The sequence below is a fragment of the Chaetodon auriga genome, chromosome 12 (genome assembly GCF_051107435.1).
Source record: "Chaetodon auriga isolate fChaAug3 chromosome 12, fChaAug3.hap1, whole genome shotgun sequence".
In the NCBI taxonomy this organism is placed as follows: domain Eukaryota; kingdom Metazoa; phylum Chordata; class Actinopteri; order Chaetodontiformes; family Chaetodontidae; genus Chaetodon; species Chaetodon auriga.
Genome location: NC_135085.1, coordinates 8862186 through 8876409, shown reverse-complemented (window position 1 = coordinate 8876409; position 14224 = coordinate 8862186). Strand labels below are relative to the sequence as shown.

The 14224-nt window shown below is 42.3% G+C and overlaps 1 protein-coding gene across 1 annotated transcript; it reads left to right on the top strand.

Annotated features, from left to right (window-relative positions):
- The first annotated feature begins 410 nt into the window (after positions 1-410).
- On the top strand, positions 411-13018 carry LOC143328736 (leucine-rich repeat-containing protein 52-like). The gene is made up of 2 exons (XM_076744024.1): positions 411-1445; positions 7957-13018. The coding sequence occupies exons 1-2, from the start codon at positions 797-799 to the stop codon at positions 8283-8285; spliced, it is 978 nt and encodes a 325-aa protein (XP_076600139.1). The 5' UTR covers positions 411-796; the 3' UTR covers positions 8286-13018.
- Positions 13019-14224: the final 1206 nt, after the last annotated feature.

Sequence of the window (14224 nt, the reverse complement as noted above, 5' to 3'; positions counted from 1 at the left end):
CATTTTGTCCCCACAAGTAAGGAAGATGCCCACAGTGTGACTGTGTAAACAGATTTATGTCCCCACAACGCGAGTAATACATAGCCAAACACATACATACATAGACTAGACAGACACACACACACACACACACACACACACACACACACACACACACACACACACACACACCTGAGGCATGTGTAGATGGTGATCGCTGTGCCTGCAGCTGGACCATTGTCGGTCAGGTCCCACAGCTATGCATGGATTACACTTTGCTGCCCTCATATGCCATTAAAAAAAATAGATTCCCATTATCTCCGCTGCCCAGAGCTCCAGCTCACACCAAAGCGTGAGATCACTCCACAACGCAACCCCCACCCCCACCCCCTCCCGCCGCGCAGTTCAGTGCGCCCCCCTCACTTGGATTCAGTTTCGGAAAGCGAGACGATGGCAAACATGTTGTGGAACAACTGGCCGTGATCACTGCGAGCAGCGCACTAAGAGAGGACGTGGTGAGCGTTGACGATGTGTGAATAGATGTGATTTGGTGGAAGAAACCCGATGAATCAGTGGAATCTGAAACGGCATGAAGGCATCTGCTTGTCAAGTTCCAGACAGCGGATGCGCGCTGGATCCAGAACCAACGACAGGATGAACTGAGACATTACGCGCGAGAGGTTGCCACGGGCAAGCGTCAGGTTTGACCTCAGTGGAAATCATTTCTGGGACAAACAATTTGGTGAGGATTATCAATGAAGAATGTGACTACGTCTCACTCTCTCCAAACGGGCTGGATGAAGCCCTCGGCGGTGTCATGCGTCTTGCCCCGCAGCCAAGCGCGCAACCCTTGCGGCTCATAGTTCTGCTCCTCCTCATCACGGGGGTGAACACATCCCCGGTGCTCTCTTCGGGCTGCCCAGACAGGTGTGTGTGTGATGACCAGCTCGTGGTTCAATGCGCTGGGCAGCACCTCACCTCCTTCCCTGTCAACTTGCCGCTGGCCACGCGGCAACTCATCATCTCCAACAACCGCATCGTGGAGCTGCCGCCACTCGCGCTCAACTACCTCTCCGATCTGGTGTACCTAGACTGCAGCAACAACTCCCTGACGGAGATATCCGAGTCCACGTTTGGGAATCTACGGAAGCTGGCCTACCTGGACCTCTCCTTCAACACCTTGAGCCGGATCGAGGACAGGACGTTTGGCCCCTTGGCGAGCCTGGTGATGCTGAGGATGACCGACAACCCGGGGCTCTCAGAGATTCACCAGGACGCCTTTGCGGAAAACGCGGCCCTCCAGGTGCTGGATGTGAGTCGAAACAACCTGACGGTCCTAAACATCACCTCCCTGATCGCGCTGCCCGCTCTGCGCTCGGTGGGGCTCAGCGGGAACCCGTGGAGGTGCGAGTGCGACAACGAGGACCTGTGCCTGTGGGTCCACCTGGAGGGCTTCAAGTTCCAAGGTTTTATATCAATCATCAATTCTCTTTTATTCTGATGTCATATAAGGTGACATAAACACAACACGACCTTTGCTGTTGCTTTATCTTTAGTATCAAATGGATAGGCCCCAGAGAGCCAATCACAAATAAGAGCTGGTGTGCTCTAGTTATTGATTATTAGATAATGCCCTGTTATGTAAACTATTGGCCATTTGCTGGTGGCTGCCCTCAATAAACAGCCTGTATCCATTGCAAAGAGGAAAGCTTATTTATGTAGCACCTTCCTTACAACAAATGTAGTTGTAAGTGTTTTATATTACTCAGGAACATCTTAGAAATTGTTGTGACATTTAATTGGCAGAAAAAACTTGAATGGTACCACTCTCTGATAAGGCACCCTTTATAAAGGGTTCATAAGTTGTAACAAATGGTGTTATAAAGGGCTGATAAATAATTAATTAATGCTTTATATAAACCATTAATAAGACCAGCTTTGGGGCTGCCCGCTTGTGAAAAACCCCTCTTGCTTCTTGCTTTATTGCTTGACTAACCTGTTACGCCCCGGAGCAAAAATGACCAAGGCCCCTACTGACCCCTGTTCCTCCCACTCTCTGTGGAATGTGATTGGTTGTGTGGTAATTGCATCAAACACTTCAATGTCAGAATTTAAAACAAATAAGAACACAACTGATATAATAACGATCTTAAAACTGGATTCTGACACGGGGGCCTCCTTCAAGACTGGACCACAAGATAACAAAATAAAGCGGGCCCCACCTTAGGGGCCTCATCATGTCATCATGCCACTCGATATTGTGCATTAGTGCTGTATGTTCCCATAATAAATTTTCAAATATAATTCTCATCAACCGGGAAATACAGCCTAGCTGGTGTTTATCCTCCTCCAGCATGAACAAACATCAGCCAGAATGATTTTTCACAACCAGTCAACCATAAAATAGTTGATATTAACAGTTTATGACAGATTTATAAAGCCTACACAAACCCTTAATAATGGGTTCCTTATTAAAATGAATTAAACATACACAAAGAAAGGGGGGAGTTAAAAATAACTGACCATAAAAAAAGCAAAATAACAGCAGAAGAGATTCCTGACAAAATGGCAGCAGAATCTCCTTCAGACCCCTTCACGACTCCACGCTTTTCAAGCACACGCAGAGCCCTCGCTGCTGGATTTCCCTCACTACTTAAAAACTCCTTGTCATGTCTGCATGTCACACCATCCTCTCCCACACGTTTGTTACGTCAGCTGTGGTAGACACAGTGCGTCATGCAAAATATGATGTTCAATGTGTGCCATTCTATGCACACGTTTGATGAAGTCTGCAAAGTTCAGCCCTCGCTCAGCTTCAAGTGGGATGAGACGCAGGTGACGGCAGTGGAGCGTGACAGCATTCAGACGATCAAATAACAAAGAGGCTGAAAGAGGATCGGAGGCAGGGCGCCATTTGATTTCTCCTCTTGCAACTCTGTTCATTAACTCAGCTCTGCGGGTTTAGAGGGAAAACATCAGTCTTTTGTCTTGAAATGACTAATCAATCTTTATTTTATCCAGCTATTGGGATACTGTGGCATGCAGATGTGATCAATGGACCATGGTCGCAACATCAAATATCGATCCCCTTGTTTTCTTTTAATACTGTTGAGCTGATTGATGTGTCTGATATTCAGCAATCTTTCTTACTTTGAGTTATTATGCTCATGCTTCGGTGTGGATGTGTCACTATGCAAAAGGGCAACTGCTATTTATAGTGTGTCTTACTGAGCAAGAAGCCAGTCATAATTCTAACACCAGAGCTATAATACACTCGCCACACTTAATAAAAAGGCAGCCCCCCCCACAGTCACACATGATTGGACATTATGCAAACTTGCATTCATTTCCTGGAGACTTACCCAAACCATAACCATAACCACTACTTGCCTAACCCTAACTTTACCCTGAACCTAAACCTAAACTTAAACCTAAGCCTAACCTTAATAAAGGTCTTCACCCTGAAATTTAATGATTTACGTTATGGAGATTTGCATTTTGTCCCCATAAGGAATGCGAGTCCCCACAATGTGTTTGTGTAAACAGATTTATGTCCCCACAACATAAGTACACACACATGCTTGGAAGCACGCACGCACACACACACATGCACACACACACACACTCACTATAGTTCACCACGGTCCCTGTGCAGCTTAGGCCGAATCCAAATGGGTCCTGCAAGAGCTGTCCTATTTTCTAGCTGCTCATTGCCTTTTGTCTAGCTTAATTTGGAGTGGAGCCTCTTCCAGTGACAGCTGCCAGCAAGGGAGAAGGCGGACACATAGATACACACACATTCTCTACCTCTGTTATGTATACACACAGTCTGTCCATCTCTTTCGAGCAGACAGCACAGGCAATTCCTCATTCCCTTTAAAACCAAGTGCCTCGTCTCCTAAAGCACGTGGGGAGTCATACACAGGCACAAATAAATGGACACACACACACACACACACACACACACACACGTATATGCATACAAATTCACAGAGTCACTGATTCATGCATTTAGACACACAGACACAGATAAAGCACACTTGTAGTGCTTGGGGGGGGGTGGCGGATGGATAACATTTTGGAGATGACTGTGTTTTGGCAGTGAGCTTTGTCTCTGCAGCCTTGTTATATCTTGTCTGGGTCTCACCTGGTTCATGCAACATGGCTCACTTGTCTCCTCGGTTTAGGAAACGCATCAATAGCAATCGAGTGAGCGAGAGAGGGAGAGAAAGCTTCAGGAAGGAACCAACAGATTCTCCTCTGTCTCGCCTTCCTGGCTAGATTAGCACTCTCCCAGCTGTTATATAAGGGGAGCATCTAGAAATAGAGCAGAGTGTGGATGGGGGAAGTAGGGAGGGAAAGCCCTCTTCTTTGATGCCAGTCCCTTTGGGTTGAGGGAGGGGGGTTGTGAAGCCAGAAGGGTTTCCTTCCTAGCTGTCAGACACACGCAGACGAACACGTGCGCACACGCACACCAGCAGACTCCGCAAGGACAGAGATAGAAGACGGAAAAGTCTCGTGGAGGGGGTTTGTGCATGTATATATGTTAAGAAGGAGTGTGCACGTGTGTGCATGCATGGAATTGTGTGTTTATTATAGCCAGAGCCTCACAGCACATTGTGCACAGTGCACAGCAGCAGCCTTTGGGAGGATCAGAGTATGCTTTGAATTCTCAGTGGTAGATAGAGCTTAGAGAAGCTGAATGCCCTCATGTTCTTAAGCTGCACGTTCGTTTTCAGATCCATGGGCTGCAGATGAGCTTCTCTGAGGATAAGAACACATATTTATGCACTGAGGAAATACAATATTAGGAAAGCGTACATTTCAGTCATCTTATGAAATCAGCCCGTCAAGTGATTTGATTGAAGGCTACAGTATGATCCCTCTCGTCCTCTGTCACATAACACCTCCCACCAACCTGAGTCAGGTTTAACACCAACACCGTGCGCTGCCACTGAGAGTGCATGAAAAGTCGTTGGCAAGCTGGCAGAGAAGTTGAGACAGTTATCAAGCTACATGTGATAGTTGAAATAGTAAACTAAGAGAGGCTAAGCGTTTTAAATAATTATGTAGTAATTAATGAATAAACTTGTCAAAACAATTTGAAAGCAATGGATAAACAGTTATAATTACCTACAACGAATGGAAAAACAACTGAGATAGTTCACTAAAGGTAATGGGTAAATTATTAAATACTTAGGTAAGAGAGGATAACATTTGAAAGAATTAGCCCCCAGTAATGGAAAGCGAAAGAACTACCAAAAATGAATGGGCAAACAAGCAAAGTAGTTAGCCAAAAGTAGTGGTTAAATAGTTTAAAGAGTTCACTAAAAGTAATGGATAAATTGTTGAATTGACAGCTGAGACTAATGGACAAACAGGTGCTCGCTAAAATGAAACAGAAATGGTTAAAATGATTAGCTTTAAATTGTCTGCTGGGCCATTTGGAAACCCCAAACTTGACCAAACCAAAACACTGACACTACATTGGCATGAAAAAAGGATAGCAAGATGCAAACATGGCGGGTGGTGAAGTTGATCTGAGTTCATCAGATGAAAACATTGGCGAAACACTGATCTAAAGGACGTTTTTGTGCAACAAGAGCGTGAAACAAGTCAGTGAAACTTAACTCTGTAAGTCACATCAAACACTCAACAACATAGAACACAATATTATTTATATATAAGATTTATATATATGTATAAGATTTACGTGTGTAAGATTTTAACGATATAAAACAATAAGCATACAGTTATCCAATTAAAATCATCTGCAGATGATCCCGTGTTCAGTCAGTCGACATGTATCCACCACAAACCACATCTTCAGAGCAAAATATGGCACCAAATGACAATGTGTATTGTAAGACTGTTGTTTTAGAACCAGGGTCACAGAAGACTGTTCCCTGTGCAGAAACTTCCAAGTCTTTTGATCTCTCCCTGTGGGAATTCCCCCAAGCACAAAAGCTTTGAAAAAAAAAAACAGAAGCCAATTAAAAACAGTGTCCGTATGGAGACGGAAACGCTCTGTTGTGCTGTGCTGTGTCTCACACACGGTAACAAAAGGCTGAGCTCGGCTTCAGGATTATTTTCTGAAAATGCTTCTCTCGACAGGCGTCATGTGGCGTATTTAATTTTGATTGATAGGCCTTTTAAAGCGACATCCATCTGCTGTAGTTTTCTGAAAGAGAAGGAACTCAGCATTTCCATTAGGATTTGTGGATTTCAGTAAGGTCTTAGTGGTAGTCATACCCGGCGCCTGATGATGAGAAACCTTATTATCTGAGGTTTCAGGCGGACACAAAGGCTCGAGTCACTCTCTAATCCTGTGGAGGAGAAAGGAGTTTGAATTATTCATCCAAGATTTTTTTTTTTTTGGAAATATAATTTAATGCTGCATCAACTGAACACTGTAGTACACAGGAAGCTCGTTAAGCCTTTCAGCGCTCTGAGAAAGAAGGCGACATTGTTACACCGGTGCCGTTTTCTACATTTGACTCTTTGAGCTGTGTGATCTTGAATATGTTATGGATATCTTCAGCTCCGTTTGCTGCCTGTTAGAAATGTTATGCATTTATTTAACAGGCTGCTCTGTTTAATACAATATGTGTAATAGCTTTTTTGCTAAGCAACTTCAAACATCAAAGGGTAATTTCAATCATATGATGCCTTAAGTAAAGTCACTTGGTATTTGCAAAGGAGATCAGCTGTTAAATGCATTTGAGAAGCCCTGAAAACATATTTGACATGTGACATGTTCCTGCCTCAACACATTATTTTCTTCCAAGGTTGAAGCAGTTTTAGTTATTTCACATGGCGACTTTCTGGATTTGTGTTTTTCTCACTGGTTTGAGGTGGGCGGGTCGCAGTATGGACAAGGTGATGCCACGCACCTCTCTGTGCACCAATCACTGCTTGTCAAGATTTGAATGATAGTCTGATGTCAGGTGTGGGTTTAGGTTGTCATCACTGTCAATCAAAGATCCAATGAAGCAGATTCACTCAGTTTTTGAGTATTAGGCTCTTAGTAAACAGCAACTATGGATTTTTTTTTTTTTTTTTTCAGTTTTGAACTTTGATAGTTGCTTAGTTCATCATGAATATTTAATGTAGAAAAACAATTAAAATTTTAAACCAACTGCTCTGGAGCTTTAAAATCAACTGCAACCCCGATTCTGGAAACGGACACTGTTTAAAACGTCTGCAATCAAACTGTGTTCACTGACAACAGTTTTATGAAGTGAGTCCATGGACTAATCTCCTTTATCCAATCATGTGTTCACAAAGTGGTGAACCTCTCTCCATCCTCGCTTGTTAATGACTGAGCCTTTCCAGGATGCCCCTTTCATACCCAATCATGATACTATCACCTGTTACCAATGGACCTGTTTACCTGTGGAATGTTCCAAACAGGTGTTTTTGGAGCATTCCACGTCTTTCCCAGTCTTTAGTTGTTCACAATAAGCACATATTTACAAAAATCAATGAAGTTGATGAAGTACAACATTAAATATAATATCTACTGTTTTCAATCGAGTGTATGTCAAAAAGAATTAGCAAATTATGACAGTCTGTTTTGTTTATGTTTTAAACAGTGTCCCAATTTTTTGGAATCGGGCTTGTATGCATGAACATTGTTCTCCTGCTGTTGTCACTTCTACGCGACGATTATTTTTATTCCTGGATTGACGTCATGAAGAAATGCAAACCCTGCACATCTCTGTAAGTCCAAAACAAGATGACTCAGTAGTCTGAATAATACCACTACAAGACAGCTGACCTGCTTAATGTATGTTGTTTATTAAAACACCACCAGCCTGGAAGTGAGGCACACGAGAAGAGGGCCAATTCATTTTTGTCTCCGGTGCACTTCAGAGTTGCAATTTTTACAATAAATTTCCTAAGTATTAAGGTGATGTGCTACACCTCATCGTCCTATGATTAATGCTTTATCATTGGTGTGTGTCTGTGTGACAGATGAGGGCCAGACGGTGTGTGGCTCACCCGCTGACATGCAGGGCCGTCGTCTGGGTGAGGTGGGCATCCAGCTACGGACGTTATGTCACCAGACTCTGGGCTCCTGGGACTACCTTTTCTTTGTCGTCATCGGCTTTGTCATCTTTGCTGCCGGCACCGTATCGGCCTGGGTGATGGGCGTCATTATGGTGCTCTATGAGCGCTACATCAAGAAGAAAGACGATCAGCTGGACGTGGACGACGAGGAAGAATCCAGCGAGACAGGTCGGACCTCGCGGGCCAGGAGTGACCATGGCAACGGGAATTTGAAAACATCACATACTGTTTAAAAGATGTGATTCCCAGTCTGCCCACCATGGATTCCCACAGTGCCTCCTGTTAACTTCCAGGACTGACGCTCCAGTCAAAAGGAGTCTATTAAAAAGGCTCAGCTCTGACAGAGAAAGGAGAGGATTGAACAGACATGAGGAGTTTCATGGGTCTCATTTGTTGTGTGCTTTCAGGTGATGTAACACCTCCTGCTGCCATGATGGAGGTTCCCGGGCCTTGAGTGTTACCGACCATGTATGCAGATGTATGACTTTGCTACATGGTTTAATACTTGTCTACTGGTATTGATGGTCATATTTACCAGCTCCACATTTTGGGAATCTGGATACCACTTTCAAATCTGTCCATTAAAGAAGCAGCTACAGCCAGAGACAGGTAGCTTTGTCTAGTGTGAACAAAGGAAACAGGGAAACAGTGGCTCTGTCAGTAGTTAAGAAACCATCACATCTAAAGCTCATTCATGCTGATGTATCTAGTTTGTTTTTTTGACCAGGAGCGGCAACATCCCGGAGTCAGGCAGTCCGTTTTGGATGGATAAAACAAACGAGATATGTATATGACAGTGATATCAATCTTCTCATTCAACTCTTGGCAGGAAAGTGACTAAGAGTGTCCCCCAAAGATGTCAAACTCAGCACAGTCTGGGTCCAGCTAATGAGCAGCAGCACTAATCAAAGCCCAGCTCAGACCATCAACCAGCTCCAGCTGGTTTAAACAAGAATTTGCCAGTGGGAAAAAAAAAAATAATAAAATTGGCTTTATTTTCAAATTGTACACAATGTCTGTTTGTTGATTGTTACTTTTTGTAAGTATTTTCCAAAAATTAGAGATGCAGAGATGAGACCAAAGTCAAAAGACCTAAAGACAAAGGTGGTTTTCTCAATTAAGGAAAACAATTTGGGCTACCGGCAAACATCAAACGTCCTGTTTTCGTTTGCACCTATAATGTTACAAATTGGAAATATACACCTGCTTCTCATGTATATGACAATTAATATATTTCAAGACCCTATTTAACAATAAACAACAATAAATTCCTCAGTGGACCTCCATGATGGCAACACGCATAACAGGATAATTGTTTGAGCGTGTCGATCTTTGGTCCTGTGGTTTTGTACCGATCGCTTCGCTCATCTGTTCGCCCAGAAACAAACTGCTGTCAAGATTTTTGTGCCGAGGATCTGTTTGTGAAGTTCAGAGCCGACACGGGCCAGCTGCTGAGCTCTGTTTTGGCAGCGGGCCCTGATGGATGGCAAGTAAACAGGAGAGTGTGATAATTGATTTCTTCTTCATCCTCTCTTTGTTGGCTAGCTGGTTTGAGTGCAGTGTCCTATCTGTTTCTGCATGCACTGTCGATGCACCAAAAAGCCTTATGAGGGGTGGACAAGCTTTGAGGGGGAAGGAAATGGGATTTACTGCAACAGACAAAATATCCTAAATCTATTCATTTGAGTCATTCTTCAAAAACATATATCCATAATTCAAATTTCTTAATAAGTGAATTCCACTTTTTATTTACACTTTGAATCGAGTGAATTTACAAGCAATTTACTCAAGTATGATCTTTAATGAATCCACAGTCGTGTAACGGTTTTACGGCAATAAGACAGTTCATGCTGGCAGGAAAAGCAGCATCATTTCAGCCCACAGTGCTAAACATCAGCACCTGATTTGTGTGAGGTTTTGCCTCCAGGTTGCAATGTCCCACATCACAAACTTAGCACAGAACGACCACTTCCATATTTTTGCTTGTGACACTGACATTGACTGTTGTGAACTTAGGAAGGAGCAGAAAAGAGAGAAAAGAGAAGACAATTCAAAAGGCTAAAGGTAGCTGCTCCGATATGCTGTGCTCTGTGTGTGTGCTGTATCTGTACAACTGGTTGTGTCTAAGAATTATTTACTTGGTTTAAGAACAAAATTGAACGTTTGAGGGACCCGAGAGGGAGGACATCCTCTCACCGTGTTTGGACCAGCTGGTTTTCCATCACTTTACGGAGTGCAAATTTTAATTTATTTAAGTTTGATTATGGAAGTGCTTGGATTCAAATGTCTGGATGTATGCAATTTACTGTAATAATAGTGACATCTTGGAGCAAGGTGAAATACCTTGAAGACATTTTGACATGTCAAAGTAGGAAAAGCATAATAAAATGAATGATGGTTGAATTCCATTTAGCTGTTTCTGTTTCAGGGTCCTGGTATTGTGCATGCTAGTTACTACTGTCATGACTTACTGGGGCACTTGAATAAAACTGAGCCACCATTAATGTTAATAGTAACACCTGTGCTTTTTCTACTACGATAAGTCAAAATATTATAACCTCTACCTTATACTTACTAACCGTCAGACTGTCCAGGTGTTTACTGACCAGGTTGTGAGAAGCGAGGAGGTTGTGGTACAAGCAAATATAACTGTGAGGAGTTTAATTATTAGCATCAAGAGGTAGTTATTGGGTGCTTGTATGATGAAAATGTGGTGAAGAGAGCAGTTAATCCACACTCCGACTCTGCACAATCTGTTATAATACTACTGAGAAACCTTTCTTCACACACTTACTGGCATTCTTGTGTGCATGTTGTTGGGATTGGTCCAAAGTCAACTCCAAATACAAACTTGCTGATTTAACTACCAAACTGCGAGTATAATAATAGTATTTATTATTTAGTAGAAACATGCTGGTTATGGATGCTTGAGTGCTGAATGCAAAGTTCATTTTCTTCTACACCTTTTTCAAACAGTCTAACTGAAAGCATGAAAAGCACAAGAGCAATTAATAAGATAAATGATGGCTGCATTCTATTCAGGTGTTCAGGTGTCAGGGCCCTGCTCTTGTATATTATTATGTGTGTTATTAATTACACTTGTGCTTTTCCTGTAATGAAAATTCAAAACATTTGCTGTGAAAAATCTTTTGTGAAGAAGTAGAAGAAGCAGGTCTTAAGTAGAAGTGTAATAATTTTCTTCATTACACCACTAATATAGACACTCAGGAATGAATCTTGTGTTTATGTCTGTGTGTGTTAGCTTGCACTCCCTCATCATATATGGAAGTGATCTTGACTCATGACAGTAAGCGTAACTATGCATGCACCAACCTAAACATACTCACTGGCACGGCATATAGAGCTGGATGCCAGAAGTGTCAGTCCAAGATGTGACCCATGTACTGTACCTGTAAGTTGCCTACTGAAGCAGGATGCTTAGATGCCTCTGAACATTTCAACCATTGGTTGCTGGTTGCTCTCGTGGCTTTGGGTATTCTATTTGCATGGGTTCCTTCAGTATATACAAAATGCATTACATAATGTGCATGTCTATTGATTTCTGTGCAGTAAACTCTCATCTATATCCACATATAGTACATGCATTTATGAGGTAGTCTCAGCTGTGAGGGTGTATCACATTCTGATGATTAAGTCATGTGATGCCACAGGCAAGGGTGAGGGTGCGGCCTGGAAATAGGAGAGCTGTTGCCCTAATTCATGTCAGCACGGTGACACAGATGGAATGACAAGGAATACCCACGTGTCTCCATTTCTTGATACACATGTACATAGTTGCTAGTCTTATGTACAGCACACATGCCAATTGCCTGGCTCTGAATACTCTCAGCCTTGACAGTTTTTGCTCCTCATGGGGACTTGGAGCTACTTTAGAGAAGCTGAATATGCTGAGCATCAATAATATACTAAGTGGATGAGCTGGAATTCAATATTCTGCACTTTTTATCACCCCCACATTGCAAACTCAGACCGTATTTTGAGGCACATGTATGCATGTGCTCAGACACACAGAGACAAAAAGCATCACTTCTGCATCCATAATCGACTCCAACACAAATCACCTCACTTCAGAACAATGTACTGTGTGAGAGCTTAGAAGTAGTGCTCTTCTCTCTCTAATGCTACAGTACTGACACGAACCAAAACAGCATCTTCCCACATCATTAAAACAATAAAATCTAAAGTTAAGAGTTCGATGTTTTGGGAAATATGCTCATTAGCTTTGTTGCCAAGACTGAGATAAGAAGATACGACTTTCATGTCCTGACACTGAGGAAATTTACATGCACAAAATATTCTGGTTGTTGCCCTTATTCTGAAAGAAACAATATTCCTATGGTTAACATGGCTAATGAAAATGAATATCCCATGAATATTCCTGTTTATATACAGCTGAGCATATGAACAGCCTCCCTCGTTCATTCCTTCAACCACCATCTCGAAAAGGTCGGCGTTGCAATATTTGTGCACATCCAAACACATGTTGATATTCAAGCCTTTCATAGGGTTTAAAAGTACATGTGTTTCTCCTTCCAATCAGAAATGTGGGCTTTTTTTATGCATGCATCTCTGCCCCAGCCTTGCATACTGTTTGTCAGGAAATGCACAGAGCTGACCTTAAACAGAAAAGAGGCCGTGAGTCGCAAAATGTGATAAAAAAGACAATGACACACATATAGTGAGAATGCGTTGTATATACAGTACATGTCTAAAGAATGCTCCTAAAACCTGAATAATATTGGCACCCATCTTTATCAGGAAAGGCTACATTTGCAATGAGGCCTAATTTGGAACATCCAACTGGAATATGATGTTAACCCATGTAAAATTCAGAATATTGTCATATTTAGAATATTAGTGTGCGTGCAAACATAGTACTATGAAACTAGCAGCTGATTAGCTTAGCTTAGCATAAAGACTAGACACAGCTAGCTTGGCTCTATCCAAAAAAAAAAATCTACCAGCACACTGACTAATGAACACATTTCTATCTTGTATGTTTAAACCACAGAAAAAGCAAAGACTAAAAATGACTAATTGTGGTTATATGTGTGTCAGACTTATGCTAAGCGAAGCTAACAGGCTACTGACTGTAGCTTCAGCTTACAAACACCCAAGTGGTAACAAAGTGGCCAGAAAGCCATAAGCATATTTCTAAAAAATGCTGAACCATTGTTTTTAGTTGACTAATTGTGATACTAAAGGGGACGTTGTTGCACTACGGAACAGACAGGGCAGAGAAGAATTCAGCCAGCTATGGTCACATCAATAATACAGCTATGACCGTGAGCCAGTTTAGCGAATAGACGAAGAAATGCACACTGCTGCTGCATGTGGAAGCTCCTGCAGCTTTCTGTCCTGCCTGTGGTTGTTTATCTCGTGTTTTTTTGCACCACTGTGTGCATCTCCTGAGCTAAAGGCGAACTGGCCACTATAAAATGCCCGCAGATGGGAGATGTGACATCAAGCAAGAATGGCTCTAACCGACCGTAATAGCCCTCTGACACATCCACTTACAAGCATGCTCACTCACACACAAACACAAAAAATAGGAAGAAAATCCTTTAGTCACAGAGCAGTGGAATGACTTACACCAAAGTTAGAAATGAGGGACATATTTCCAGAGACTGGTGCTTGGAAACTGTGTGCCTGTGTTTCAGTTATTTCAACAAAATGTCATCATGAATCACTGCCACATATGGATGACAGCACCAAAGTACTGTCTGCCAAACAAAACCACCCTTACTGCTGTGCTGAACTGGAACATAACATGCTCTAGAGCTGGAACATGGAGGAACCGCTGCAACTTATATTAAGTTAAAGATATTTCTTATGCTTACAATTGTAAACACACAAACAGTGTATAATGACTTCTCCTGTTTTGTACTTTTTTCCTTTTGCTTTGACAATTTGTCAATTTACATTTTGACCACGGCGAAGCGCAGAAAGAGGGACAGGAAGAAGCAAAAGGCCTGGTTTTCAGTGCAGGCCAGGAATGACTTTTCCAGAGTTTTCTGCAATTTCCCTCACTTTCTCCATCATCATCACATCACATTATTATCAGAAATGATTTGTCAGCTGGGATTTATTTCAACCTAATGAACTTATTGTGTTTGATCCTATGTTACACACTGTATGTTTTCTATCGGAC